At 32.4% G+C, this 27452-nt stretch overlaps 1 protein-coding gene and 1 pseudogene across 1 annotated transcript; both read left to right on the top strand.

Moving 5' to 3' along the window:
• The first annotated feature begins 11416 nt into the window (after window positions 1–11416).
• LOC133694398 (uncharacterized) lies at window positions 11417–15412 on the top strand (annotated as a pseudogene).
• Window positions 15413–24174: 8762 nt separating this feature from the next.
• LOC133693293 (transcription initiation factor IIA subunit 2) lies at window positions 24175–27181 on the top strand. The gene is made up of 4 exons (XM_062114479.1): window positions 24175–24336; window positions 24412–24550; window positions 24642–24692; window positions 26751–27181. Exons 2-4 carry the CDS (start codon window positions 24422–24424, stop codon window positions 26889–26891), a joined length of 321 nt encoding a protein of 106 aa, XP_061970463.1. The 5' UTR covers window positions 24175–24336; window positions 24412–24421; the 3' UTR covers window positions 26892–27181.
• The last annotated feature ends 271 nt before the right edge of the window (window positions 27182–27452 follow it).

Genomic DNA, 27452 nt, shown 5'->3' with positions numbered 1-27452 from the left:
GGAAGCAGAGCTCTCAATCCAATCGTCGGATCGGGATGAAATTTTTCATGAAGTCTATTAATATGTTTTTCTACCTTGGTTAAATATCTCATCCCAATAGAAGTTTGGTAAAGACTAGCGATTTAAATAGAAATAAACCAGATAGTTTACATGAAAAATAAAATAAAATACATAAAGACATGAATAAGGAACAAAATTATAATTATAGAAAATAGTGCCTATAAAACTGCAATGAGGCCACTAGTTAAAAAAAAAAAAAAAAGAGAAAATCGGATGGAGAGAGAACCGTAGATTTTGGAGAAAAACCAATAATGATCCGGTGTTCATATCTATGGAATCCATCGTTGGATCACGCTGCGTTTTGGATATGTTGTTCTTATCACACTCCTCTACGAACTGACTGGAGGGATTGGAAGGAACACAATCCGTTTGATAGAAATCATCATTGGAGATTTCCTGGAAAACAAAAAGGAAATACACCTGCAGGGCAGTTTGGTCGCCGACCGATTCTTTCTCTTCCACCGTTGGATCATGCCCATTCTTGGATATGTGGTGCGCCTAGATGTTTCATTCATTCTGGACGGTGGCGATCGAAAACTCATTCTCTGGCAAGGTTTCGTGCATGTTAAACAGTAGCTCGTCCATTTTTCAGGTAAGCTTGGTTTTATTCAGATCCAAGGAGATCTAACCGTTGGATCATTATGATTTAGAGATATATTATGTACAACTCTATGATATATAGTCTGACCGTTGGGTTTAACACAATAATCAGAGGTTGAGGACTTATTTCCTTTTGAATCTATTGCTAGTTTTGGCAAAATGTAGTAAGCTTGATTAAATACAAGTTTGGATTAAATTAGAATTGTGTGGGTGTAGGTTTTATGGAAGATGTAATGGTAAAATATGTTCTTGTTATTAGTATTATTATAGATTAATTGTGTATTCTTTATATGAGGGGAAGAATGATTATTGTGTAAGAATAGTAAGGAACATTGCTATATGAACATGTTGATTGAATAAAAAGCTAACTTGTTGGTTGTGTGGTTATAAATGGGGTGGAACCATGAAGAAATTGAAATGAAAGAAATTCAAAAAAATAAAACATATTTAAAGCTAGCCATAAGTATTAGTTAATGAAGATTGTCATGGATTCCGACTAATTGGGTGAAATTGTTGTTGTGATAATGATCTAAAAATATTAATTGTTAAGGTTTGTCGCATATATTTAATCGCACGAGGAGAAAGTGAAAGAAAATGAATGGTTCATCATTTTGTTGTATTAATAATAATAATAATAATAATAATAGGAGAGATGCTAAAAGGAATGGGTTTCCTTATTTTGGTCTAATCTTGCAAAATTGTAGAGGTAGAGAAATTGTTTGAATCTTTTTCTTTAAAATTGGTTTGAATTTGTGATTTAATGATGCCAAATGACCTTGGATGATGTTGTTTTTGCATGAAAATAAATTGAAAGTTGAAATGGATTTTCAAGGGATGAAAATCCTCGTTGTTCAAAAATTTTACATATAAATGAGGGGTTATTGTGATTGTTGATTTTGAACCTTGAAACAAAATAATTTGGAGTTGGCTTTTTCATAAAAGTTGTATTTCTATGTTTTAGCTTTTGATGGAGTTAAATCACGCCCAAAACAAAGTTTTACAGCTTTAGTTATGATTAAAACGCTAGATAATGTTTTGGGTTGGTTAAGCTAAATTGATCAGAATTAGATGATTTTCAATCTTTGCTTGGAATTGTTGTTGAGTGATGGTTTTGATAACAAAATTATAAGAATGAATATAAACATAAAAATGGGAAAAAGTATGAGATCCTAAAGAAATTCCATGTGATTAGTTTGAGAATACTAGTTGAATGAAAATTAAAGAAAGTTATGATGTTGGTTGTATTGTTGATAAAGACTGAATCTCTGGTGGTACAGAGAAAGCCGCAAGGACTGGACAATTGCATGGAGTGGAAACACATGCACATACTCTAGGTATGTGCATCACACCTTGTCTTTTCAATTTCTGTAAACTCATTGATTTCATAATTTATTGTTTTATTGCTTCGATAAATATTTGAATGAATATAAGTACCTTACATACATGGATGTGTATCAACTAGTTATGACATAATTGAAATGGATACGAGTGTCTTACGTACATTGATATGTATCAAACTTGTTGTGATATTACTGGAACGAATAAGAGTACCTTGCGCACAATGGTATATATCAATTAGTTAGGATAAATTGACTCTTAAAAAGATATTGTTGACACTCTTAAACAACATATGATATGGCTAGGGGTTGAGATAAAGAGAAAATGTTGAGTTGTGGATGTTGTGTGTAAATGGAAAGGTTGATGAATCTGGATAGATTCATCTCCTAACTTGTGAAGAGAATTCGAGTAGGAGGATGAGGGAATTAGGATCAGGTTCCTTCATAATAATTATAGATTTGAATGTTGACTAACTAAGAAAACTGACCTTACTCAATTTAGAGCTATAGAACTCTAGTTATGGGTCACCAATTGAGACTGGTTCATGACAGACCCTATAGGGCAGTAGGTCTAATTTGTTGACGAATAATTTTGAGTGTCTTGAGGGCTGAACTGGTTTCTCCTCCCTTAATGGGACTTGTAGCCCCGTGTCTTAACTTTCCAATGAGACCAAACTTGCTTGAAATGGAGTCCTAGAACTCTAGATATAGTAAAAAATCTGAGGAGAGATCGGAATACGACGTCTGCTGGCCAATTCAAAAAATCGCTAAAATGACTATTTAGACGCATCAAAGGGTGAAAATTTGGGTCCTTTCCTTTCAGGAAACATGTGATGTTACATCGTAGCTTCAAAAAGAAACAAGTCATGTTCGAAATGAAAATTTGTAATGATAACTATGGCCGGACATAGAATGACAATATTAATGGATGAAATTGGCATAGACTAGCATACATTTAGTATATGTTAGGATCCCGGGTAAGGTGATGTAAATCCCAAAAAAAAAAAAAACAAAGCTGGATTAAATTAAAGAAAATAAACTAAAATAAAAAGAAGTGGGGGCAAGAACGAATACACTTGAAGAAAATAGAGCCTAAATGCAAATAAGAATGATTATAGAGCATAAATACTCATATTCTCACCAAAACAGATCTGCAGCTACGTAAGGAAAGAAAAGAGGGAGTTTTTATATCTATTTTTACAAATCAAGAGAGAAACACCAAAATTTCAAAAAAAAACCCATCCCAGATTGAGGGTTATAAGTAAAATAAACCCTGGTGGGAAAGGGATTAACAAGAAAAATTGAACAAGAAGAGAAAAGGGGAGGGTCGGCTGTCATTAGAAAGAAAAGGAGGGTTCGAAGCCTTGATTCGCATCAGGTAAGATATTCTAAACCTGGTCTTATGAGTCATTTCAAGTCGATTATGAATTGATGCCTGGATGTTAATTTATATATTGAGTTCTTAGACTTGAATTGAGGAAAAAGTAAGAGTTGTTAAAGTAAAGAACTTTATGTGTTGTGTGTAAATGGAAAGGTTGATGAATCTGGACAGTTTCGTCTCTTGACCTTCAAAGAGATTTTGGGTAGGAGAATGAAGGAATTAGGATCAAGTTCCTTCATAGAAATTGTAGTGTTGGATGTACATTAATGAGTGATTTTGACTACCTTAGAGGAAGAACTGGGTTCTTCCCAAAACATAGAACTTGTAGCCTCATGTCTTACCTTTCCAACGCCATAAATTTCACTTGAATCGGAGTTTTATAACTCCAGATATAGTTAAAAATATGAGGAGAGGTCAGACAGTAACAGTTCAAAAATGGACAGTAACAGTTGGATAGTAACAGTCCAAGCGTTTGTTAATGAGTGATTTTGACTACCTTAGAGGTATAACTATATTCTTCCCAAAACATAAAACTTGTAGCCTCATGTCTTACCTTTCCAAAGCCATAAATTTCGCTTGAATCGAAGTTTTATAATTCCAGATATTGTTAAAAATCTGAGGAGAGGTCAGACAGTAACAGTTCAAAAATGGACAGTAACGGTTGGACAGTAACAGTCCAAGTATTTAGTAATGAGTAATTTTGACTACCTTAGAGGTGGAACTGGGTTCTTCCCAAAACATAGAACTTGTAGCCTCATGTCTTACCTTTCCAATGCCATAAATTTTGCTTGAATCGGAGTTCTGTAACTCCAGATATGGTTAAAAATCTGAGGAGAGGTCAGACAGTAACAGTTCAAAAATGGACAGTAACAGTTGGACAGTAACAGTCCAAGCGTTTGTTAATAAGTGATTTTGACTACCTTAGAGGCAGAACTGGGTTCTTCCCAAACATAGAACATGTAGCCTCATGTCTTACCTTTCCAACGCCATAAATTGTGTTTGAATTGGAGTTCTATAACTCTAGATATAGTTAAAAATCTGAGGAGAGGTCAGACAGTAACAGTTCAAAAATAGACAGTAACAGTTGGACAGTAACAGTCCAAACATTTGTTAATGAGCGAGTTTGACTACCTTAGAGGCAGACCTGGGTTCTTCCCAAAACATAGAACTTGTAGCCTCATGTCTTACCTTTCCAACGCCATAAATTTCATTTAAATCGGAGTTCTATAACTCCAGATGTAGTTAAAAATCTGAGGAGAGATCAGACAGTAACAGTTCAAAAATGGACAGTAACGGTTGGACAGTAACAGTCCAAGTGTTTGTTAATGAGCGATTTTGACTACCTTAGAGGCAGAACTGGGTTCTTCCTAAAACATAGAACTTGTACCCTCATGTCTTACCTTTCCAACGCCATAAATTTCGTTTGAATCGGAGTTCTATAACTCCAGATATAGTTAAAAATATGAGGAGAGGTCAGACAGTAACAGTTCAAAAATGGACAGTAACAGTTGGATAGTAACAGTCCAAGCGTTTGTTAATGAGTGATTTTGATTACCTTAGAGGCAGAACTGGGTTCTTCCTAAAACTTTTAGCCTCATGTCTTACCTTTACAACGCCACAAATTGCGCTTGAATCGGAGTTCTATAACTCCAGATATGGTTAAAAATCTGAGGAGAGGTCAGACAGTAACAATTCAAAAATGGACAGTAACAGTCCAAGCGTTTGTTAATAAGTGATTTTGACTACCTTAGAGGCAGAACTGGGTTCTTCTCAAAACATAGAACTTGTAGCCTCATGTCTTTCCTTTCCAATGCCATAAATTTCGCTTGAATCGGAGTTCTATAACTCCAGATATAGTTAAAAATCTGAGGAGAGGTCAGACAGTAACAGTTCAAAAACGAGGCAGTAACAGTTGGACAGTGAAAGTCCAAATATAAAGAAAGGAATGATAACTAGGATTGGACAAAAAACGACAGTAATAATGAGTGAAAAGAGAAAAACATAAAGTACTAAGAAATGACTGAAAGAAAGACTTATTGGTTGTTGATATGGTTATTATAAAACATATCCTTGAGTGAGGAAAATTTATGAGATAAACCTGTGATTTGCAGGAGGGACCACAGACGTGGTGCAACAGCAACAGCAGGGGAGCACGAGTATAGCTTCTATTGCAGGTAGGTGATTCACACCTATGCTTCCTAGTTAAATTCCATGATTTAATATATTGTGGTGTGAAATGTGAATTATTAAATGTATGTGTATTCAAGGTGAAAAGTTGTTATGTGAATTGCCAAGTGATGAAATTATCACTGAAAAAGGAAAATATGAGAAGTGTGATTTGAGGCATAAACTAGCATACATTGAGTGTATGTTAGGATCCCGGGTATGGGGATCACCATGTATTGTCTAGCATACATTAAGTGTATGTTAGGATCCCGGGTAAGGGGATCACCCTGTATTGGCTATTATACATTTAGTGTATGTTAGGATCCTGGGTAAGGGGATCATCACGAATGGACTAACATACATTTAGTGTATGTTAGGATCCCGGGTAAGGGGATCTCCACGTATTGGCTAACATACATTCAGTGTATGTTAGAACCCGGGTAAAGGGATCACCATAGAATGGCCAACATACATTTAGTGCATGTTAGGATCCCGGGTAAGGAGATCTCCATGTATTGGCTAACATACATTCAGTGTATGTTAGGATCCTAGGTAAGGGGATCACCATGGAATGACCAGCATACATTTAATGTATGTTAGGATTCCGGGTAAAGGGATCGCCTTATATCGACTTCTATGGGGTAGTAATGACGATACCAGTGAAATTGGTATCGGTAATGTGATAAGCAAAAGTAATCACGTTGATCTTATAAGGTCTGGAATGAAGGTTGATAGTGGCAGAGGGAATGGTTATTAATAGTTTGAATAAGGAAGAGATTTTAAATAAATAAAAACTAGAAGGGAGAAGTAAATGAAATATGAATGCATGTTACCCTGTTGAAATTATTAGATATTCATATTGTTATATTTATGGAAATATTCACCTTGCAATAATATGTATTTTGTTTCAGGATCATCGCATGCATGACAGGAGTAGATCCTAGCTTATGTTTCCTTTTTGAAGTCTAGGTTCTAGGGAGTATACCCTTGTATTTTGTAAACATGAAAATGGTTGTATAACTTAATTTGTATAATAAATGTTTAAACTTGATTGGATGAATTTAACGTTGTCGTTTATATAACCATATTTCATGTCTATGAATTTATATTTATTTAAATTATTCATCCATAATGATATTTTTGTTATATCATGCATATGATAAATATTATGGTTGATAGGTGTGAGTATAATTGTGGAATTGAAACCCAAGTTGATTGGGTCGGGAATTAAGTTATGAGATGTGAACTGTTAGAAGTGTAAACAGGTTACATGTCAGTAATTTGGAACCTTCTGGTATAGGGGGGACTCCGTCAAAATTTCCGGTAGATGTTAACACGAAGACCGTGAATATGTATATATATATATATAAAATTTAACTACTTTGTTTTTCTATTGACATGAGATTGTGGTTTTATCCCAGAAATGGGGGATGTTACAGGTGATCATCATGCATTGACAGCTATGGGGCATGGACTAACATACATTTAGTGTATGTTAGGGTCCTGGGTAAGGGGATCATCATGCATTGACACCTATGGATAGGAGTGTTCATTTTCGGTTTGGTTCGGTTTTTATCAAAAAAAAAGTAATCAAACCAATTTTTTTTAAAAAAACCAAAACCAAACCGAAACCGGTTCAAACCGACCGGTTTCGGTTCGATTCGTTTTTTAGAGCAAAAACCGGTTCAAACTGGTTTGGCTCGATTTTTCAGTTTAGCTTGGTTTTGGCTCGGTTTGGCTCGATTTTTTCCGGTTTGGTTTTTTATCCAGTTTTTTTCGGTTCGAGTTCGGTTCAGTTTTTTCGGTTCCAGGCTTAAAAAGAACTGAACCGGTCGATTTTTTCAAAATTTTAATCGGTTTAATCGGTTTTTTTTCACAGTTCAGTTTTATCGGTTATTTTTTTTCCAGTTTTCTCGGTTTAATCGGTTTTTCGGTTTTTTTGAACACTCCTGCCTATGGGGCATGAACTAACATACATTTAGTATATGTTAGGGTCCCGGGTAAGGGGATTGCTAAACATCGACGCCTACGAGGTGATGATGATACCAGTGGAATTAGTATTGAAAATGAATTAGGCAGAAATAGTTGTAGTTGATTTTATGGAATCTTGAATGGAAGTTAAAAATGGAAGATGAAACGGTTTTAATAGTTGAATGAAGAAGAGTTCCAATGGAAACAAAAATGGAGAAGTGAATAGAATATGAATACATGTTTGTCTTTTTAAATTGTTGGATATTTGTGTTACTATACTTATTGTGATATTCATGTTTCAATAATATGTATTTTGTTTCAGGACCATCGCGTGTACTACAGAAGTAGATTCTAGCTTTTGTTCACTTTTGGTTATGTAGTTCTATCCTTGTATTTTGAAATATTAAAACATTTATAGAACTTAATTTATATATTTGATGTTTAAACTTGAATAGATAAACTTAATTCTGAAATTCATATAATCATGTTTCATGTATGCGTGTTTATCTCATTTATTATTCTATAATGATATTTATTGTTCAATGTATGTTATAAATATTATGGTTGTGATAAGGATGTTGTTTGTGGGATTGAGACCCAAGACGATTGGGTCGTGATTGAGTTATGAGATGTGAGATATTAGAAGTGTAAACAGGTATATGTCGATAACTTAGGACCTCTCAGTATAAGGGAGACTCTGCCGAATTTTTGGTAGAAATTTTGGTAAAACTTGTATATCAAAAAAAAAAAAAAAACTACCTTAAAATTTTTAATGTATCACAAAAAAAGAAAAAGAAAATCAGGGTTGTTACATTTGTCATCGGATTAGATGTATATTCCAATATCAATTCGTAAACACTATTGCAGAAAGAAATTCTATGCGAGATCCATGAATCAATGATCGTGTGCCCATTCCTCCTGTTTCCATTCCCAGGTAAGGACTAAAATTGATTCGTGGGGACAGATGTGGCGAAAGTCAGAGCTGGGGGACTCGCGAATTGTTTTCCCTTTAGAGGCGGAAACTGAAACGATGGAGAGTAAATTCAAACTTAATTCATGGAGTTGATTGAAACTAATTAATTGGTACATGTAGTATAAAAAATAATTAAATGGTTCTTTGGACATAATCAATTTAATAGTTTTTTTTTTTTAAAAAAAGCCTTCTTTCCTCGTCTATTTTTTCTATTTTTATCAACTTTGCCTTTTCCTCAGAGAAGGGACATAAAATTGGCGTAAAAATAAAGCTTAAAAATATAGTTTTTGAAAAAAGAAGAATTAATTAAACAGTTTTGTTAAACTATTAAGGGCCTGGTTATGATTAACTCAAATGGGTTCAAGAATCATGCGCTGCCTTTTAGATCTGCAAACATGAGAAATTACTTGGTGTGATTGCTACAATGATTCCTTCAAGTAAAATGTTTTCGTTTATGTAATTCAATTATATAAAATAAGTTAAAAGTTAATCTAAGTTACGATAATTTTAAATCATCAAAGAAAAAAGCCAGCAAACATTAATTAACAAAAGCTAAATAAGAAGGGAATTCACAATTCCCTCCTCATATATCACATACTAGGTTTTTTTTTAATTTTAATTATATATTTTAACATTGAGATTGGGATATATAATTTATTTTGATTTGCTTTCTATTAGGTTATTCTAGTATCATGATCTGGGTCATGAATTTAGTGGGTTGACCCGATTAACTCGAGTTTTTTTTTTTTTATCTTTTTTAGAATTTTTATCCTGTTTCATTCTTTAATGTTTGGTTGATTGAGAATTAGTATTTATAATTTAATTTGATTTATTTTTTTTGAGGTTATTGTGCTTTATTTACTTGAGTTACAGGTTTGGTCTGTTAACTTAAGATGACTAAGGTCGTATTGTTTTATTTATTAATCGATTTTTTTTAATTTCATCATTCAATGTTGTGTTGATTAGGGATTTGGGTTCATATTTTGGTTCGGTTTACTTTCTATATAGCTATCATGGTCTCATGACCCACGTCACATATTTGACAAGTTAACTCAAGTTATCAAATCAATCTAATATGTTGTCATTTCAATATTTAACAAAAACTATCATCTTAAGTTTTTTTAGTCAAATTATATTTTTATCGGTTGTCCAGATTATTTTTTTTATTTTCAAAGTCCATCAGATCATATTTGATCAATCCCCACACGATTTAAAATTTTTTTCTACTAGAAAACACATTAGCAATATCTATTTTTTTATTAAAATATTTTTAATTTGACCCCCAACATAATACAGGTCAATAATCTAATATATGACTATTCCATCTAAATAATAATTTTTTTCATAAAATAAATAAATAAATAAAGCTCCTCCAATTGATGATAATGCAGTCTTTTTTTTTTCTTTTTTTCATTTAGGTAGCATTTCATACAGGTCAATTGATGATAATATTATAAAATATATAGGCTGGGCCGGACTCAGCCCAAAAGGGTTGTGCCGATCTCGGCCCAACAATACTCTCTACTTCTTTGGTTTGGGTCGGACCCGGCCCAGACATCAGGGTTGGTCCAGAACCGGCCCAACCCAGAAAAGGAAAAGAGGGGGAATTATTTCCCCCCTCCCATCCTTCTGCATGTAGAATGATATATTGTTTTGCATGCAGGAGGAGATGAAGAAGAAGGAGATGTTGGAGGGGAAAGAAAAGTTACTTAGCGTGGAGGAGGAGGTGCCCTTGCTGGTCTGGCTGAGGACGCTGGCTTCACTGGTGGTGCTGTGGTGGTGGCCAATGGTAGAGAGAGAGAGAAGGAGAGTGAAGATGGCAAACCGTTAAGGAGGCTGGTTTTTTTTGCAGTCTTTGGACCCAGATCTCCCCACCTATGGCGCATGAAAATCACATCTATTTATAGGTGGTGAAAGAGGGACACTTTGTCTCTTCTAGTGTCAAATGTCTGCCCTTGGTTAGACCCGAAAGCACTCCAACCATTGCTTCAAAAAAGCAATAATGAACTGTCAGTTTTGTGTAAGAAAATGGTTGGTAGGGTTGGCTACTTTGGGGCGGTGTCGCCGCCTCTACAGCCTTGATAAGCCCGGACGGTTTATACTAGCGTGTAGTCAGGTATCACAGGATCGTTTTCGTGCAGGTTTCATCTAATTTGGGGAGGAAACGAGGCGTCAAATGCCTTGGGAAGGAGGCCCCTCGGGCAGCCTCGTTGGAGAAGAAGATGAATAGTAACTTTTCTGCCACTTACGTTTTAGTCCTTCTATTTATGACTTATCTCTAATTACACCCCTGATTGACTTCAAACTTTCAATTCTATTCAATTTCACCTCTGAATAACTTTAATTCAAGCCCCAGATTTCAGCACCTATTTCCCTTTTGGTCCTTAGTTTTGGATTTCTTCAATCAAGTTCCTAACTGGTCATAAAACTTTAATATTTATGCAATTAAGCCCCTGATTTGACCAAATCAACTCTAAAAAATTCTAATTTAACCCAGAACTTTAATTTCTTCCAATTAAACCCCAAATTGACTTAAAAATCAATTTTTTCTTGCAATCAAACCCTTCATAAATTCAATTAAACCTCTAATAAAATTTAATTGAGTCTACAAATATTTTTTTTTGACTTTTCTTCTCTAAATTGAATTTTCTTTGTCAACAGGGCTCTTCATCTGTAAAAAATATACTGTCAAATTTTAATCTTTGAATTTTTGAGCCTCCTCAACCAATTTCTAGCCATTTTCTAAGCGCTCCGATATTCTCTTCTCACTATTATTATTTTTTGGATTTTTTTGTTTTTAGCCTGAATATATTTTTTTGATTTTTGGAAGAGAAAAGTTGAATTTAGGGAATAACCCAGAAATCAGTTATGACAAATATATTAAAAAAGAAAAGAAAATATGTTGGAGTGTGGATAGCACCCGTCAAAATGTCATTGACTTTGTCGCCTTCAAATGGCGCATTCGACGATCAACGGTGAGCTCTCTTGGTATGGTTAGGTTCATCTCAACAACTTCTCCCTTCCACGGCAATGCGTGTGGCAATCTGGTTCCGGTTTGGTGCTGGTGAGCTTTTTTTGCTCTCTTTGTTTTTCTCTCCACCTCGATTTTTGCTTGTGACACTTCAAAATTTCAAACCAACCTTTCGATTTGTTTTTCCTTCATATTTGATTAGTGTTCTTTTAATTACTATTTTTTTTTAATTTGTAATGGTATATAGAGTTGGAAATTTTTTTTTTATCAATTTCATCCTCCTTTAAATTTTTATCTATAAAGTTTGGTCTTTGTTTTTTTTATTGTTTATTTGTTTTAGATAATTTTTTGAATTGAAGTTTTTCTTTACAATTTCATCCACCTTTAATTTTTTTTCCTATGTGATGTAATCCTCATTCTGTTTTTTGCACTTTTGCTTTGATAGATTTTTTTAATTTAATTTTTTGATGATTTTATCTTTCAATATTAAATTGGTTGGAAATTGAGTTTTTTGATTGAATTAAGATCTAGAACTTTGTAGGTTACAAGTTTGGGGGACAAACCCAGGTTTAGGAGATTCATGTGGGTTTACTTCGTTTTGTTTCCTTATTTTAAGCTAATGTTTTTTTTCAATTTCATCCTTTAACATTTATTTATTTTTAAATTTCAACCTCCTTCAATTTTTTATCAATCATATTTTGTCCTCATTCTTTTAATTTCTATTAGTTTTGTTTTATTTGATTTTTAGAATTGAAAGTTTTTTATATTGTCATCATTCAAAAAAAAATTTCTATGTGCTTTGGTCCTCATTCTTTTTGTTGCAATTCTTTTTCCTTTGGCAAGTTTTAAAATTTAGATTTTTTTTTACGATTTCATCTTCCAATATTAAATTGGTTGGTAATTGAGATTCTTTATTGAACCCAAATCTAGGATTTCACAAGTTGTGAGTTTGGATGATTAACCCTAATATAGGAGACTTACCCATGTTTCCTTGCTTTTTTTAAGCTAATTGTTTTTTAGTTTCATCCTTCAGAAGTCAAGTTTAATCTTTCAATATTTATTTATTTCTTAAATTGCGTCTCCATTATTTAATAAAACCCGAGGTTAATTGAGACGTGGCCAAGGATTAATAAGGAGAAGAATAAGGGAAGAAAAAAAAAGAGGCAAATTATCCAACCGAGTTAACTCATTGGGTCATGTCGATCGCCTAGGTCATTGATTTTGCGAGTTAGCATGAGTTAATATGGTGTATCGTTATTTTTTCATTTTGCTCCATAGATTTTTTTTGCCACTTAATCTTTTGATAATTTGATGTACTACATTTGAGTTAGGGTTGGCAGGGGTTAAAACAATAATGGTGTTAAATTTTTTTTTAACCATATCACTATTTGAATATTGCAACCGATTCACACTTGGCTCATTAGGTTGAAGAAGCCCCCATCAACTTTTATTTATTTATTAACATGTATGATGATTGACATATTGGACAAGTTTTTGATCCTCATTTCAAGTATTTAATTGCATAAAAAAAACAGCTCTCATATTTTTCTTAATGCAGTCGTTGTGTTTTGATCCGAAGAGGGACTCAGAATTAATTTATATAAATATAAAAGTTAATTAATCCCATCTCCTTTTATATATGACAGTCTTAGCCCCTCCAATTTCGCTTGACCAATAAAAATCTGTTCACCAAGTGCAATCCTAGGGAATAAAGCTAAGCCTAGTCGAAGGAGATTTAGCTGCATGCCTTGCCGCCAACAAAGTTTTAACAGAATTCTGAGGGGTTGGAAGTTTTAATTCTCTATCTCACACAGTTGTCATGGTTCAGTGATGTGTGCTTTGCAGCTCTGATCCACGTATACCGATTCTTGCACGCCTTTCTATCTGCTAATGCACCAAACAATAGATTCTTATAATAATACCCCTCCCTCGTGTGTGTGTGTGTGTGTGTTGACTTCCTCCATTATTACTTCTTAGTAAGCATCACTTGCAGAGTACTCTTGCAGCCTAAATAGAGACATCTAAACTTAAATTGTTTCCAGGGTCCGTCTATCAGGGCTCAAGGGCTTTAGCATGCCACGTTTAGGGGTGCCAACTCCTTGTTCAAGATCGTCAACTAGGTTAAATTTAATTTCCCCACTGTGTTTTCTTGTTACATTCTTTATTTTCTCTCGAATGCCACGCAAGAGACTTTCAAGTTTTTCTGCCCCTTGTTTAAGTTCAGCTTTCACGTTGCATGTACATAAGTGGTGTGGATGATGGAATTCTGCAAGTCACTTAATGAAATCCAGATGGAATTGTCAGTAGTATAAAGATATAGTGGCATCGACAATTTACTTGAAGTTCTAAACGATATTGAATCTACTAGAGGGTACTTTACATTTTCTGTGTATACTCTCTTTTTTGGCCCTCTTATCTCTAAAATGCTATGACAGCTTAAGAAACCATGCCATTAAACTCAGACTTAGGCTAACCAAAAATGGATTCAACACTTTCTTGTTATATATGATCAGCACATTCTGTGCAGTTTTATATGAACACCTGAAATGATCCATAACTAAAATTATAACAGTTAGCGGGTCCTTCAAAACTAAAATCTGGTCAATGGAGGGAGATTGTTCATTTCTTTCTTAAGCTGGAGCTCAGTGAGGGTCTAATTACTACAGGATTAAGGGAACAAGTCCTAAGGTTATAGTAGAAACGGAAGAACAAGTGGAAGTCTCATTCACTGGAGGGCAAGCTCGTTCCCCTGAACATAGACAAAAGGTAATGACTAAGCTGACACAATTCTATTATAGGTTTGTATGTAATGCTTCGTGGTTCCTCAGGATTCTACTAGGATTGCATTCAAGCTCAGGAAGGACAAGTAAACAAACTTAATCACTGTTTTTTCTTTCCTTCTTATGGGATCTATTTTCACACGGAAACTTAGAGAGAATATTAAGAAATGGAATTCTTTAAAAATACAGAGCAATGACCTTTTTTCAACGTGGCTGACTTGAATGGATAGGTTTCACTACATGGCCGTAGCGGACAACAGACAGATACATGCCATTGCCTGATGACCGATTGCCGCCAAGAGGCCAACCCTTGGCCTATCCCGAGGCCGTTCAGCTTGCCAATCCTGTCGAGCCAGACTTCAAAGGAGAGGTATATACATGCTTCTTTCTCTCTCGTTTTAATTCTTATAAGATTTTGAATTTTTCCATTATAAAATGAAATTAAAGACAACAAGGTACATGGGTGGATATGCATGGACCCGCTAGTAGGGTTTCGGCAAATTACACCGAGAGATGAGTTTCGAACCGGCGGACCTGTTAAACAGAACTTGACCCAACCACTCTTGCAGTAAGCAATGCAGCTTCATTATGATAATTAGGCTCTTCATTTCTAACTGCATTTTATTATGGGATCAAAATGTTATAATCAGATGTTTCTCAGTGCTCATTACTCGGGAGATGGTTTGGTGCCAAATATTGGAGCTGGTGAGGCACGGAAGAAAGTATCTGAACCCGTGTTTATGTATTTTAACTCTGTGATGGATGGAGATGACCCTCTTTCAATTTGGGAGGACTCTAAATTGCAGGTTATTTTCATTATGTCTAAAACGAGATTAACTCCTCAACTATACCAATAGTTCAAGGAAATTCATTTTTAGTAAGCTACAGCTAATAAAGGTTTATAAGTGTGATAATTAGATGATGATTGAAGTCCAAAGCTGGCCTTATAATTTTCCAGCTTCGGAGGATTACCAAAAACCGGATCAACGACGGATTGTTAGTGCGAGACAGGTAGGGAAGCAGAGATGATCAATCTGATTTACTTTATATTAATGGTTGTCTTGTTCAATGTCTAGGCTTGTTAGCAATGATTGTATACCAGCAAATGGAGCTTATGCTGGAGTAGCCTTGCCAGGAGATGTCGGATCGTGGCAGAGAGAACGCAAGGTGTAGCTTTGAATTTTGTTTATCTTGTCTATTCTTAACCATTTCCGCAACATAACAAAGAAGCGCTAAGAAAATACACCAAAAGGATGGATAAAAGAGACTCGATGCTGTGTTGAAGCCATTTTAGGGGAAGTTTTTGTCTAGCAGACCCTTGAAGATAACAATGTTTCCTGTTATTTGCTATCAGGATTTCCAATTCTGATCTATAGCAGATGAAGACGGCTACTTTTCCATTACTATTACCTCAGGCATGACTCCCTAGATTTGGCTGTATTAAAATTTCTTTGGAAGCACCTCTACCACTATAAACCATAACTTCAAATCCTGGAACACAGGTTGTGACATTGAGATGGGTGATCTCGTGTATGAACCTCCGAGAGATGGGCCAACATTGTGGGAAAGAGGCATCCCTGATCGTTCGGCAAAACAGTTTTGTGCTCCTTGTTCTAATCCCAAGTACATCAATAAACTCTATTTTAATCATCCTGAAAGTTTAGTCATGCTAGCTTGCGCAAAAGGAAATCTCTCCTCACGAGGCTTATTTTTGCAATAACGTTCTTCCATCTTCTTTGTGCAAACACTTAATTTGTACGAGATCGCAACACTTAATGGTTTCCTAAAATATATACTCATGGCAGAAATTACCTGAATGTTAATTTCGACTTTGAATATTTGCTTCAAAAACTGAGTTATTGCAAATCACAAACTATTAAATTATCTTGTCTCTAACAATAGTCCACACAAACCACTAGTGAGAAACTTCTAAACTCTTTTAGGAGAGAGGAATTATTATATCTTAGAGTACTATCTCTTTTCTTTTATGTTTTAGGTATTTTAATATTATACTATTGTACTCACTTTTTTCACCATCCACATGAAATAAAAGGTATAACTTTTTATTTATAGAAAACCTAAAAACTCTATAAATGAAAAAAATATCAATTTACCCCTTAAATAATATCATATATATTATTTTAGGTTAATTTTAGAAATTTATTCAATCAAGTTCTCACTTGATTTTTCTAGGTCTAGAATTATAATTCCCTGTATAAATTACACTCTAGTCTTTAATTTCTAAAACTTATTTATAATCAAGTCACATTTGATTAATCATCTCATTTTGATTTATGATCAATGGTTCTTAAGAGTGTGACCTATTAGATTCCCTAATAAATTAACCTAAATATAAACCACAATCTTAAATAAAATAGGACTAAAAAAATTTTAAAAATTAATTTATTATCAATTCAACAATTAATTGATTTATATTTTAAGATTAAATACAATATCTAGCAACCTATCATGATTCTTTAAATATTAGAAAAGTTATAAGTGACTTAACCTGACCTTTTAGTAATCAGTTTATTAGTGTAATCATTATTTCATCATCAACAATTAATGTTTTGATTTAGACATTAAAGCATGGAATGTGTCTACTATGTCAAATCATGTATGTTCTCAACATTATAGTTATTGATTCTTTGAATAAGATTCGAAACTCTTTACAAATTTTAAATTGGTTGAGAGTTGAGTTTTTTAATTGAACTCGATTATATGATTTCACGGGTTACGAATTTAAAAGATTAAGCATTTTTTATATTATTAAATTAGGGTTGCCTTTTTTAAAAAAAAATATTAAACACAATCAACTAAATGACTAGAGTCTCGAATTGTTTTACTTATTTAGAAATCCTAGTGTCACCTAAAGTTGTTTCTTCTTATCTACACAACCCGAGGCGTTGCACCAGCTACCAATATATATAGGTTTACTCGAGTAGTTTTTTTTCTTTTTTTAATTTATTTATTTTTTACCGATTTTAACTTTCAATATTTGGTTTATTATAATTGGGATTTCTAATTTGTTTTGATATGGATTCCATGGATTTGTCATGATCTAATACCCCAAATTATAGGTTTCGCAGGTTAACCATGATTAGCTTAGGTCAATCCAATGTGCCACCATTTCAATATTTTTTTTACAAAAAAAAAATATGTCGTCCAATATGTCACCATTTAAGTATTTAAAAAGTGTTTCAGCTGATATGCATTAGATTTTTTACTTCCTAACATCTTTACATGGTTTTTAAAGTTGAAAAAAAAATTGATCTGACCTAAAACGTAGTGTAGATAAAAAAAAATATATTAGTGTATTCTAGTAGTGTGTGATACTAAATTCATATTTTTTTTTTCTTGAGATTTAACGATTTTGTGTTTATGAGACACCAACTAGACAATTGATAATAAATCTAAATCATGAAAACATTTGGTTTACGAGAACCAAATCATTTTATAATATTGGTTTAATAACATGATTAATGTAGTATCCTTTCATATTTTGGGTTAAGTTTTTGTTCAAAATTGTTCTCTAACATAAACAGTTTATTATGGAACATTAACATGTCGAAAATCAATTATAAATAAATTAAAAATTAATATAAAAAGACTCTTAATTGACAAAAATTAACTTTGAATTATCTCATGATTTTCTTATGGCTAATTTAGAGTGGACTTAAAAAGTTAAAGTGAGGTTTGTAAGGTACTAAAATGTTTACGAATAAGAGATTCTAGTCTAAATAAGTTTTAGTTTAAGTCAAATACATGCTCAACTCAAGCTTAGATTTGAGTTAATTGTAAAATAATTTTTAGCTTTTTATATATAAAACAAAATAATTGGTTATATTAGAACAAAATATTTAAAATGTCACTTTTTAATTCTATATTAAAACCATCATGTTTAGTTTTGCATTTAACCCATCCTATTTAATTCTGCAAAAACATTTTACTAAGATCTTCTATAAATAAGAGGAAAGAGACGTCAATTTGAGGAATGAAAAACAATATGAAACATCTCCACTACCTATTGTGTATTGCTTTATCTCTTTCCTTCTAAATCTTTAGGTTTGTTGTACTAGAGAGACTTTGAAATTGATTTTAAAAAACTTTATAGGCCTTATTGGTTGTGTAATCTGTCAAGGTAATGTTGTTGTAATATTGAGAAGCTGCTTGTAGTAGAACCATTTGTACCAAGTGATGGACAAATAGTTGAATCCTTAATAACAACATTTATTTTTTTTTATTTTTTCCTGAAAATTCATCAACAAGTATGCTGTATTTATTTTGAGTTGAGATTTCTTGATTTCCTTATATAGATTTAGATTTGCTTTCTTGATTATTAGGTCATTAATTTTCTTATATAATTAGTTTTTTGAGTTAGCTTGAATAGTATTGTGTGATTGTGTGTTAAAAATATGGTATCAAAACTAGTTTTTTGAAATCCTTAAACCTCTAATTTTTCCTTTACTATAGTCATTTTTTCCTTTTTTTGAAGTCTTTAAATCCTTTAAGAAAAAAAACATCAAATCATTCTCTCTTTAATATATTAAGAGAAATATATTGTGTTTTGTGTATGATATTTTAGAAAATAATAGAAAGATAAAAAAAAATATTTGAACTTTCCATAATAATAATTTGGAGATCCTTTCACTTTTGATCAAATGCTTCAATCCAAGTTGTTCAAGGTCTGATTGAGCTGAAATTTTTAAGCATGTATAGGCCATGAGGTTCTATAATCTTAATTGTGAAGATTGGATTTGGAGCAACCTAACTTGTGTTTTTAGCCATGAACATTAACTGTGATTTTAGGATTCACATAAAAAAAGAAAAATATTTATTTTGATTGTTATATGTTTGATTTAGGCATTCCAAATTAGAAAGAGATAAGTAATAGACATGGATTCATCAAAAAATCATGAGAACTTCATTTACATTTGCCAAACTAGTCGAGAAAACTAATTTATATGGTGAAATAGTGGATGTGATGAAGAAAATGGTGAAACCTGATTTTGAATTAACAATGAGGGAGAGAAACTTACTCTCTATGGGTTATAAAAAGATGATTGGTAGAAGTAAAGAATCATGAAGAATCTTGTTGTAAAGTCTTGATAAATCATAAATAAGATGATTGAGAAACATGGTAAAAATTTGATAGAAAAGATTTAATAAGAAAAAATTGAATAAAATATTAAGGTACATTGAAGGAATAATTATGGGTGATAAAAAAAATTATTTCAAAAATTAACTTGAGGATGTTAAAAGTTTGGTCATAAATTAGTATAAGAAAACACTAGAAATAAATCTTGGTGCACCTAAACAAGGCCTAGGGTCATTAAAGGAGAGGGATATAAACACAATGAGACAAAATCAGCTCATTTCTTCTCTACTAGGGCCGACCAGAATAGCCCTAAAACAATCCCCTTTCTTGTTCTTCTTTATCAAATCCTTTTGCATGTCCTTGCCAAAACAATGTTAAGTGAGAATATGAGTTTGGAAAGAAGGAAACTACACTAAAAAGACCTTGAGAGATAAAAAGAGAGACGGTCAGAAAAGGAGGAGGAGGAGAAGAAATTGTCTAGAAAGCCATAACTTAAGCTCAAATTTGTTTGGTAAGATGATTTACATTGTTTAAATTGTGCTCTTGGTAACATTTGATGGAGATGATGAAAAACCCCTAAATGTTGTAACCTTAAGGTTTGTATGCATGTTGAAAATAAAGGTGTCATGGAACAAACATGTTAAGTGAACAAGGAAAAGACACAAAACTAAGTGAAATAAGGAAGAAAATTAAAAGAAAAAAAGTTGAAATCCCTAACCTTAGAATCGGCTAGCCTTAAACAAAGAAGGAAATAAGAGGTATGGTTTAAAAGGGGTAATGTTAAATGTTTAATAAGTGTAAGTTGTCATTAAAAAAATGAAAGTTTGGATAAGTGGAAGAAATGTGTGTTCTTTTATACATGGAAAGGTGTTTATGGTTAAATGTTAGGAAGGAACATATGGTAAATATATGAATATAACAATAAAAAAGCTAGAACCAAAGGAATAATGGAAGAAGACAATTTCTACCCCTAGAGGTCGACTAGATTCAGAAACAAAAAGGAAATGGTAATTAGTTTAAAAATTATAATATAAGTGTTTAACAAGTTGGTTAAATGATTAGTTATGATGAAAAATTAGGTTTTAGTTCAATTGAAGAATTATCTTTCCTTGGTTAAGGTGGGAAGGATGATTATAGAGTAAGTTCTTGTTATAACACATATTTAAAACTTGAAACATAGTTAATAGATTATACTTTATGAATTAAGAAAGAAAAAAAAAGTATTTGGAATGAAATAAATTAGGGCAAATGAGCATGGTGGTTTTGGCCATGAAAATAGTTCAAAGGAAATTATTGGATTGATGAAAACTTTTTTGAAATGAAATGATAATGATGTAAGAACAATAGTTATTTTTACTCATTAGTCAAAAGGTTATTATATTCCAAGCATAAATTTTTAAAAGGAAAGGAAAGATATAAACAAGTGATGATGAACTAAGTAAGGTAATTTGTAAAAATAGGTTAAGTTATAATGAGAAATGGATAAACTAGAAGAAGTTATATTAAATATGAAAAAACAATTAAGGGAAAATACTTAATGATGAGGGTTGGACATATTTGGTTAATAGGAGGATTGTACATAAAAAAAATGCTATAGGTTATATGAAATAAAAATACTTGGTTGTTTGGCAAATCTATAGATTGAGAGTCTGGATAATTTTGTTACCTAACTTCACAAGGTGATTAGGATTTGAAAATGATAAAATTTGAAAATAAGTTTTTGCATGAAAATTGTATCAAGGAATATTAGTTTTCAAACGAGGTTGGCCCCAACCTTGCTGAATTTGGAATTATAAAACTCTAAATATAACTTAAAAATTGAAGAATGGTCGAAATTAATCATACTGTACATATTGTATGGAGCGCGATAACAAGTAATTTTAGGTGTGTTAATAGCATAATTGAATTTTTTACCCTTTAGTAGAGTTCATATCTAAGCTTTCAGAAGAGACAAGACATACTTAAAACCAAAGTCTATAACGTTAGTTATAAGTGAAATACTAAACAATGTTCTTAAGTGATAACTGGTTTAGAAATTGTAATGGAGAAGTTAATTAAAGAAACTAATCGAAAACCTAAAGTAATTTATGACAGTGGACATATATGAATGGAATTGTAATGATTTAAGAAATCACATTATGGTGAAGTTATGAAATGATACTAATGATGTCTTGTAAATTCAAAACAATAGAGATGACTGGATTAGAATCGTCTACAACTGAAGGAAACCACATAGTCAAAGGAACAGGTAGGTGTACTTCACCTCACTTGAGTTTTTGAAATCTTATTATCTTGTCTTATTGCAAATATTTTGTTTATTGAATGCGCATTAATGGTTGGAAAAGAAAAAAAAATCAAGAGGAGAAATAGTACTAGATTTGTTGATACTTAAGAGAGGTTATCAAATTATTGGCAATTAGATGGATTGTCAGATTTATTGGTAATCATGAGGGATTATCGGATTATTGGCAATCAAATAGATTGCCAGATTTATTGGTAATTGTGAGGGGTTACCGGATTATGGGTATTAGATGGATTGCCAAATTTATTTGTAATTATGAAGGGTTACTAGATTATGGACAATTAGATAGATTGTCAGATTTATTAGTAACCGAGAAGAATCACCAAATCATTGCATCCATGAAGGAATAGCTGAAAAATTATCATTAACAATGAATTGTTAGGGATTTGGTAAACATGAGGGTTGGTCATTATGAGTTTAATTGGTAAAGTAAAGATTTAATTATTGGTGTTAATACTGAAAAGATATTAAGAAGGAATAATATAATTAAAATTACTAAATCTTATAGTTGAAATTTGAAAGTTAATCTTATGTATTAATTACGTTCTTACATGTCATTTATATTCTCAACAGGAATAGGAGTAATATCATAGTTGTTATTGTAAATTAATGTATTGTTTAAATTTTATGGAAATGTATGACTTTACATGTAATTTAATTACTATCATTTTAGGGATTGTAAATAATTTGATAAGTTAATTATTTGTGAATTAATAATGTACTTAATAGAATTAATAAAATATTGTGTAGGATAGATTTTAATATTCTTAAATTGGTTTAGGTATATTTTAAACTTCTTTTCAATGTTCATATAGATGTTTAAACATATGATTAAAATTGTTGAGACACAAAGAAATATGTACGAGCTGGAATAGGATATAATTTAGGATGATTGAATTAGAATTGAGACTTGATAATTGATATAGTGAATGGAAATAAAAGTGTCGATAACTAGGCATGTTTGAATCCAGGGGAAACTTTGCCAAATTCTTATTAAAAAAATTTGCACTGCAAATTACCAATGTATCGTGAAAAAAAAAGATGTAAAATTTGGGGTCATTTCACTTTTCATTCATTTAGAGGGTGTGTTGAAAGTGTGGTAGAAATGCAACAAAATAATATTTTTTTATTTTAATTTTTTTTTTAACATCAACATATCAAAACAATCTGAAAATATTAAAAAATTAAATTTAAGTCAAAAAACAAAATTTAAAATTTCTTGAAATACGGTGCAAATGGTATCTAAAAAGAGTAGTCCAAAAGGAATGAGATCAATGTAAAAAAGATTATAGAGTAAAAGAAAAGGAGGGATAATAGTTTGACATTTGTAATCATATTATATTTGTAATAGATGAGCATCTCATTGTGTCATCTATAACTAGAAAATTATCTTTATTTTGTTATATTACTAGTATCCTTTGGAGTTTAAGAGTGAAGATAAAAAAAAAAAATTTAGGTAATTAATCACTTAAAACATGTGATTCTACTGAAATAACTATAAATTAAATTAGGCCTAATCGATATTAGAAAAATAATACTGTTGGTAAGTCTATTTATTAGACCTTGCTTGTTTGTTCTAATTTTTTTAATGTTTGTTTAAAATTATAAAAATTAGTTAAAAGAAAACACTTTCCAGCAAAAAAAATTTTGGTTTGGTTTTTAGAAAAACATTTTTTTTATTTTATACGGAATACATTTTCTAGAAGTTGCAAAAAATTCAAAAATATTTTTTTACTTGTTGATTATATCAGGTTTGGTCATCAATCTTTTGATTGATATATATTTTATTTTGAATCTTTTTATTTATTTATTTTTCAATATCATATGTTAGAATTTGATATAATTTGATTCTTATATCACTTTTAATTCTTATTTGTTTTTCTTTAATTGAATTTTTTTATCTATTAAATTTGATCCTTATTATTCTAATTAATATTTAATTTATTTAATATAATTTATGAAATTTATTTTTTAAAATTTTATCATCTTTTAACTTTTTTATCTGTTAGATTTGATTACATTCTTGTAATTGCTATTTATTTTATTTGAAATAATTTATTTGATTTGATTTTATTATCTTTTAACTATTTTATCTGTTATATTTGGTCTCCATTCTTTCTTTATGATTTGTTTTATTTGAAATAATTTAGGAAATTAATTGTTTTTTTAATTTCATCCTCCTTTAACTTTTTCATATGTTAGATTTAATTCTTATTATTTTGATAAACTTGAAAAGTAATAATTTTTTTCCAATTAATTTTTCTTGACAAAAAAAATATTAAAAAGTATTTTCCAACTTTTTTCTTATAATACTACTAAATATAAAAAAATAAATTAATTTTTAGAAATCCACTTCCCGTGGAAAATACTTCTCCATACAAGCTTGTAAGCAACTTGCCATTGGCAATCACTGTACCAAAAACACATTTAATATAATCTCTTGAGTTCCGTAGCCCAAGTTTACGTTTCTAGCGGTTGGCCCAAAACAAAAAATAGTAATAAAGTGGGCTTAGGAATGAGAAGCTAAACACAGGTCAAAACAGGCAATTCGTACCTTCCAAATCAATCGGCGAGTATAAAATCTCCCATCCTCAAAAACTAGGGTATAAAAGGGTTCAAATCCTCTCCGCCCAAAAAGCTCTTCCCTCGAATAAACGTTAAATTAAACCCACAACAAAGCATCAACTCCTTCAATCGGTAATTTCAATCTCTTCCATAGATTCACGCTCTTCTGCACAAATCTACAGTAGCTTCTTTGTGTTTGATTTACAGATCTCTGGGAATGGCGACGTTTGAGCTGTATAGAAGATCGACGATCGGGATGTGCTTGACGGAGACTCTTGATGATATGGTTCAAAACGGTACTCTCAGTCCTGAGCTAGCCTTCCAGGTTCTTGTTCAGTTTGATAAGGTACATGTAAATCACACCTAATCCAATTTGATAACTAACCACTTTGGGTTCTCTCTTTTTAATTTTTTTTGTTTTTTCTTTTCAATTTTAGTCCATGACTGAAGCTTTGGAAACAAAAGTGAAGAGCAAAGTCTCAATTAAGGTAAGTTCTTTCAATTTTATGTTTTATTTAGCTATTACGATTGCCATCTTTTGTCAATTGATCATCGTTTAAAGCGAATTGGGATAACGAGTTTTATGGTTGTCAATTGGATCTGAACTAATTCTTTTGTGCTATGTTATAACTAGTTTAGTCAACAATTAAAAATGTTACTAAATTTTGACTCTGCTGATCTGGCCTCTTATTGATTGTGATTCCAAGTCAACGTCTTCCATGTGTGTGTATGTGTGTCGTTGATTATCCCCGTTGATTTTGCCAAAAAATATGTAATGACTCGAAAGTCAAAACAGTTTCTGAAAGTGTTGTGTCATGCGTTCCTGCATGCATGTGTGCGTTTCGCTTGATTCATTTTCTGAAGATGTGAAATCATTTTCATCAGCTCTTTATTCCATAATTGGGTCGTGTGAAGATGAGGAATCTATGTAATATAAATAGGGCACGTTCTGTTATACAACCAAACAGCAACATCTCTGGATTATTAATTATCGTTTCTACAATTTAGATTTGTAAATATCGATTTTAACCACAATTATAAAGAAGTTTTGAATCACCTTGATTGATGAATGATAAGATTGGAGTCTACTTAAAAGAAAATATCAACATTAAGAGTCTTTTGTCTGTCAAATTTTGATGACAAACCTGCCTTCTTATCAATGAAGCAGAAGGTTTATGGAATCAAATTGTTGCTGATATAGAACCATTCTATTGTTCCGCACATGTGGAGTGGAGTAATTGGTTTAAGGACAACTTAAGTGTATTCTTGCTGGGAAATGTCACGTGCTCAAGGCACTTTTGGATGTTTGAATTTTCAATGTCAACTGATGCAAATAAACATATCGGATAAATTTAGCCAGCCATGAGCACTGCATCATTGGTCAGTCATTATTTCTCGATCAGCTTCTTAGGCAATTGAAAATTGGTGCTTTGAATGCTTCATTAGCATACTTGTACAGAAACTGTCTTCTATGTTAGTTTTGGGGCAGGTATGAATTCCTACAGTCTTACAAGGAAATTTTGGAGATGATTAATGTTGGAACTTTTTGTATAGCTTAGGTCTGGACTGGCATTTGTAATTCTCAACCTTGTTATTTTCTTCCTATTTCACCCCCTCCCCCAAATACTTGTGGCGTAGTGACCTAATGGTGCCTCTGGTGCTTCCATGTACATCTGTTGTTGATGCACTTTTCTGTATTAACTGCCATATTATGCTGGAAGCTTTCCAAGCAGCCAGCAATATGTGGTAGGTTTTGCAGATTTTTGCATTTACAGAGCACTATAGTTGCACTGATGAATTTATGATTCTGTTTTGGATTTGATTGGGCCTTTGGGAGAAAAAAAGAACTGAAGTCCTAGTGATTACCGTAAGATGGTGCATTTTTTAATCAATCTTTTGTGGTCAGCAGTGGTTGTTGCATAGCCTTCAGAGCAAATTGAATCTGCATAGCAAAAGGAGCATCATGGTTGAATGTTTGAGTATCGCATGTGGCAACTTTAACAGTGACTTGGTGGTAGAGTGAGGCAATAGAATGATGGGTGAGGTTGTGCAGTGAGAAGACAATTTAAAGAATGACTTGCTTTATGCTGCTCTGATCATGATACTTCATTTTTGGGAGGGAGGGATATCTTGGTGATTGTTGCTAATTGCATTTCCGAATTAGTTTTGGAGATTTTCACAAGTTAGGCAGGTGGCTGGGAATTGAATGTCATGTCTATTTGAAGTTTTTTGCCTTCACCTTTTTCCGGAACTTCTTATATTCCCTCTCTGGTGAAATTTCGGCGAGGTTCCTTTTTATGGATTTGCGTGGGGAAAAAAGAAAAAACGAATTCAGTACCATTTTGGTTGTTGACTTTGGACTTTATTGTCGTATTCTTCCTTTCCACTTTAGGTTTAATGGAGGAGTCCATATTTATAATCTGTGGAACTTGGGCTCTTTAACCAGGGAACTCCTGTCGTAATATTCCTGGATCAAGATTGTAATTTATGTGTTAGGGTAGCAACTGAAAAGACTCATATTATTTTTCTGGTTTTGGGTGCTACAGGGACATCTGCATACCTACAGATTCTGCGACAATGTTTGGACCTTCATTTTACAGGATGCTATGTTTAAGAATGAGGACACGCAGGAGAATGTTGGGCGGGTTAAAATAGTGGCATGCGACTCAAAGCTGCTTACGCAATGAGGCTGTAGAGGTGGTTATTTGTAAAGGTGGGATGGCAGCAAGATGGGATGCGAGGGTTGTTTACTGTGGAAGACTGGACACAGCATGTGTAACCCATCAACAACCTTTTCCAAGTTGCAACTTCTGTTATTTGATGATGTATTATTTTGACGACGGTGATTGTTCGTTTTATTTAATCTGCTAAGAAGATGGTATACTCATGGAATAGGGTAGCATCATGAAACTCTACAATTTCGTTGGTGGCTGTATTTGTTTACGTATTATTAATCGTTTCTCGTGCTCGGATGCAAGTGCTTGCATGAAGGCAACCTTTTATTTTTTTTATTTTATTTTAAAAGGGTTAAAAATATATTTAATTTTAAAAGACAAAATAATGCTAGTGGATGATTAGGTGAAGGGTCATTCATGTTACATGCCATCCTAACATGTGAGAATTTCCTTTCTTCTGTAGTTGTTCAGCACGTTTAAATGAATCGAGCATTCTAACATTTTATTTTTTGTTATTCCAAACAGTGGCTCTACAATCTTCACCTACCGACGGTAAAATGATTTACCAAGAAA

This window comes from Populus nigra, chromosome 5 (assembly GCF_951802175.1).
Source record: "Populus nigra chromosome 5, ddPopNigr1.1, whole genome shotgun sequence".
NCBI classification, from domain to species: domain Eukaryota; kingdom Viridiplantae; phylum Streptophyta; class Magnoliopsida; order Malpighiales; family Salicaceae; genus Populus; species Populus nigra.
This window is presented reverse-complemented; position numbering and strand designations above follow the sequence as displayed.

Bases quoted from the DNA above. Each gene is read 5' to 3' on its own strand.
- LOC133693293 (XM_062114479.1), top strand. From the start codon at position 24,422: ATGGCGACGTTTGAGCTGTATAGAAGATCGACGATCGGGATGTGCTTG. The intron at 24,551-24,641 runs GTACATGTAAAT...TTTCAATTTTAG, and splicing joins TTCTTGTTCAGTTTGATAAG to TCCATGACTGAAGCTTTGGA. The intron at 24,693-26,750 runs GTAAGTTCTTTC...TGGGTGCTACAG, and splicing joins AGAGCAAAGTCTCAATTAAG to GGACATCTGCATACCTACAG.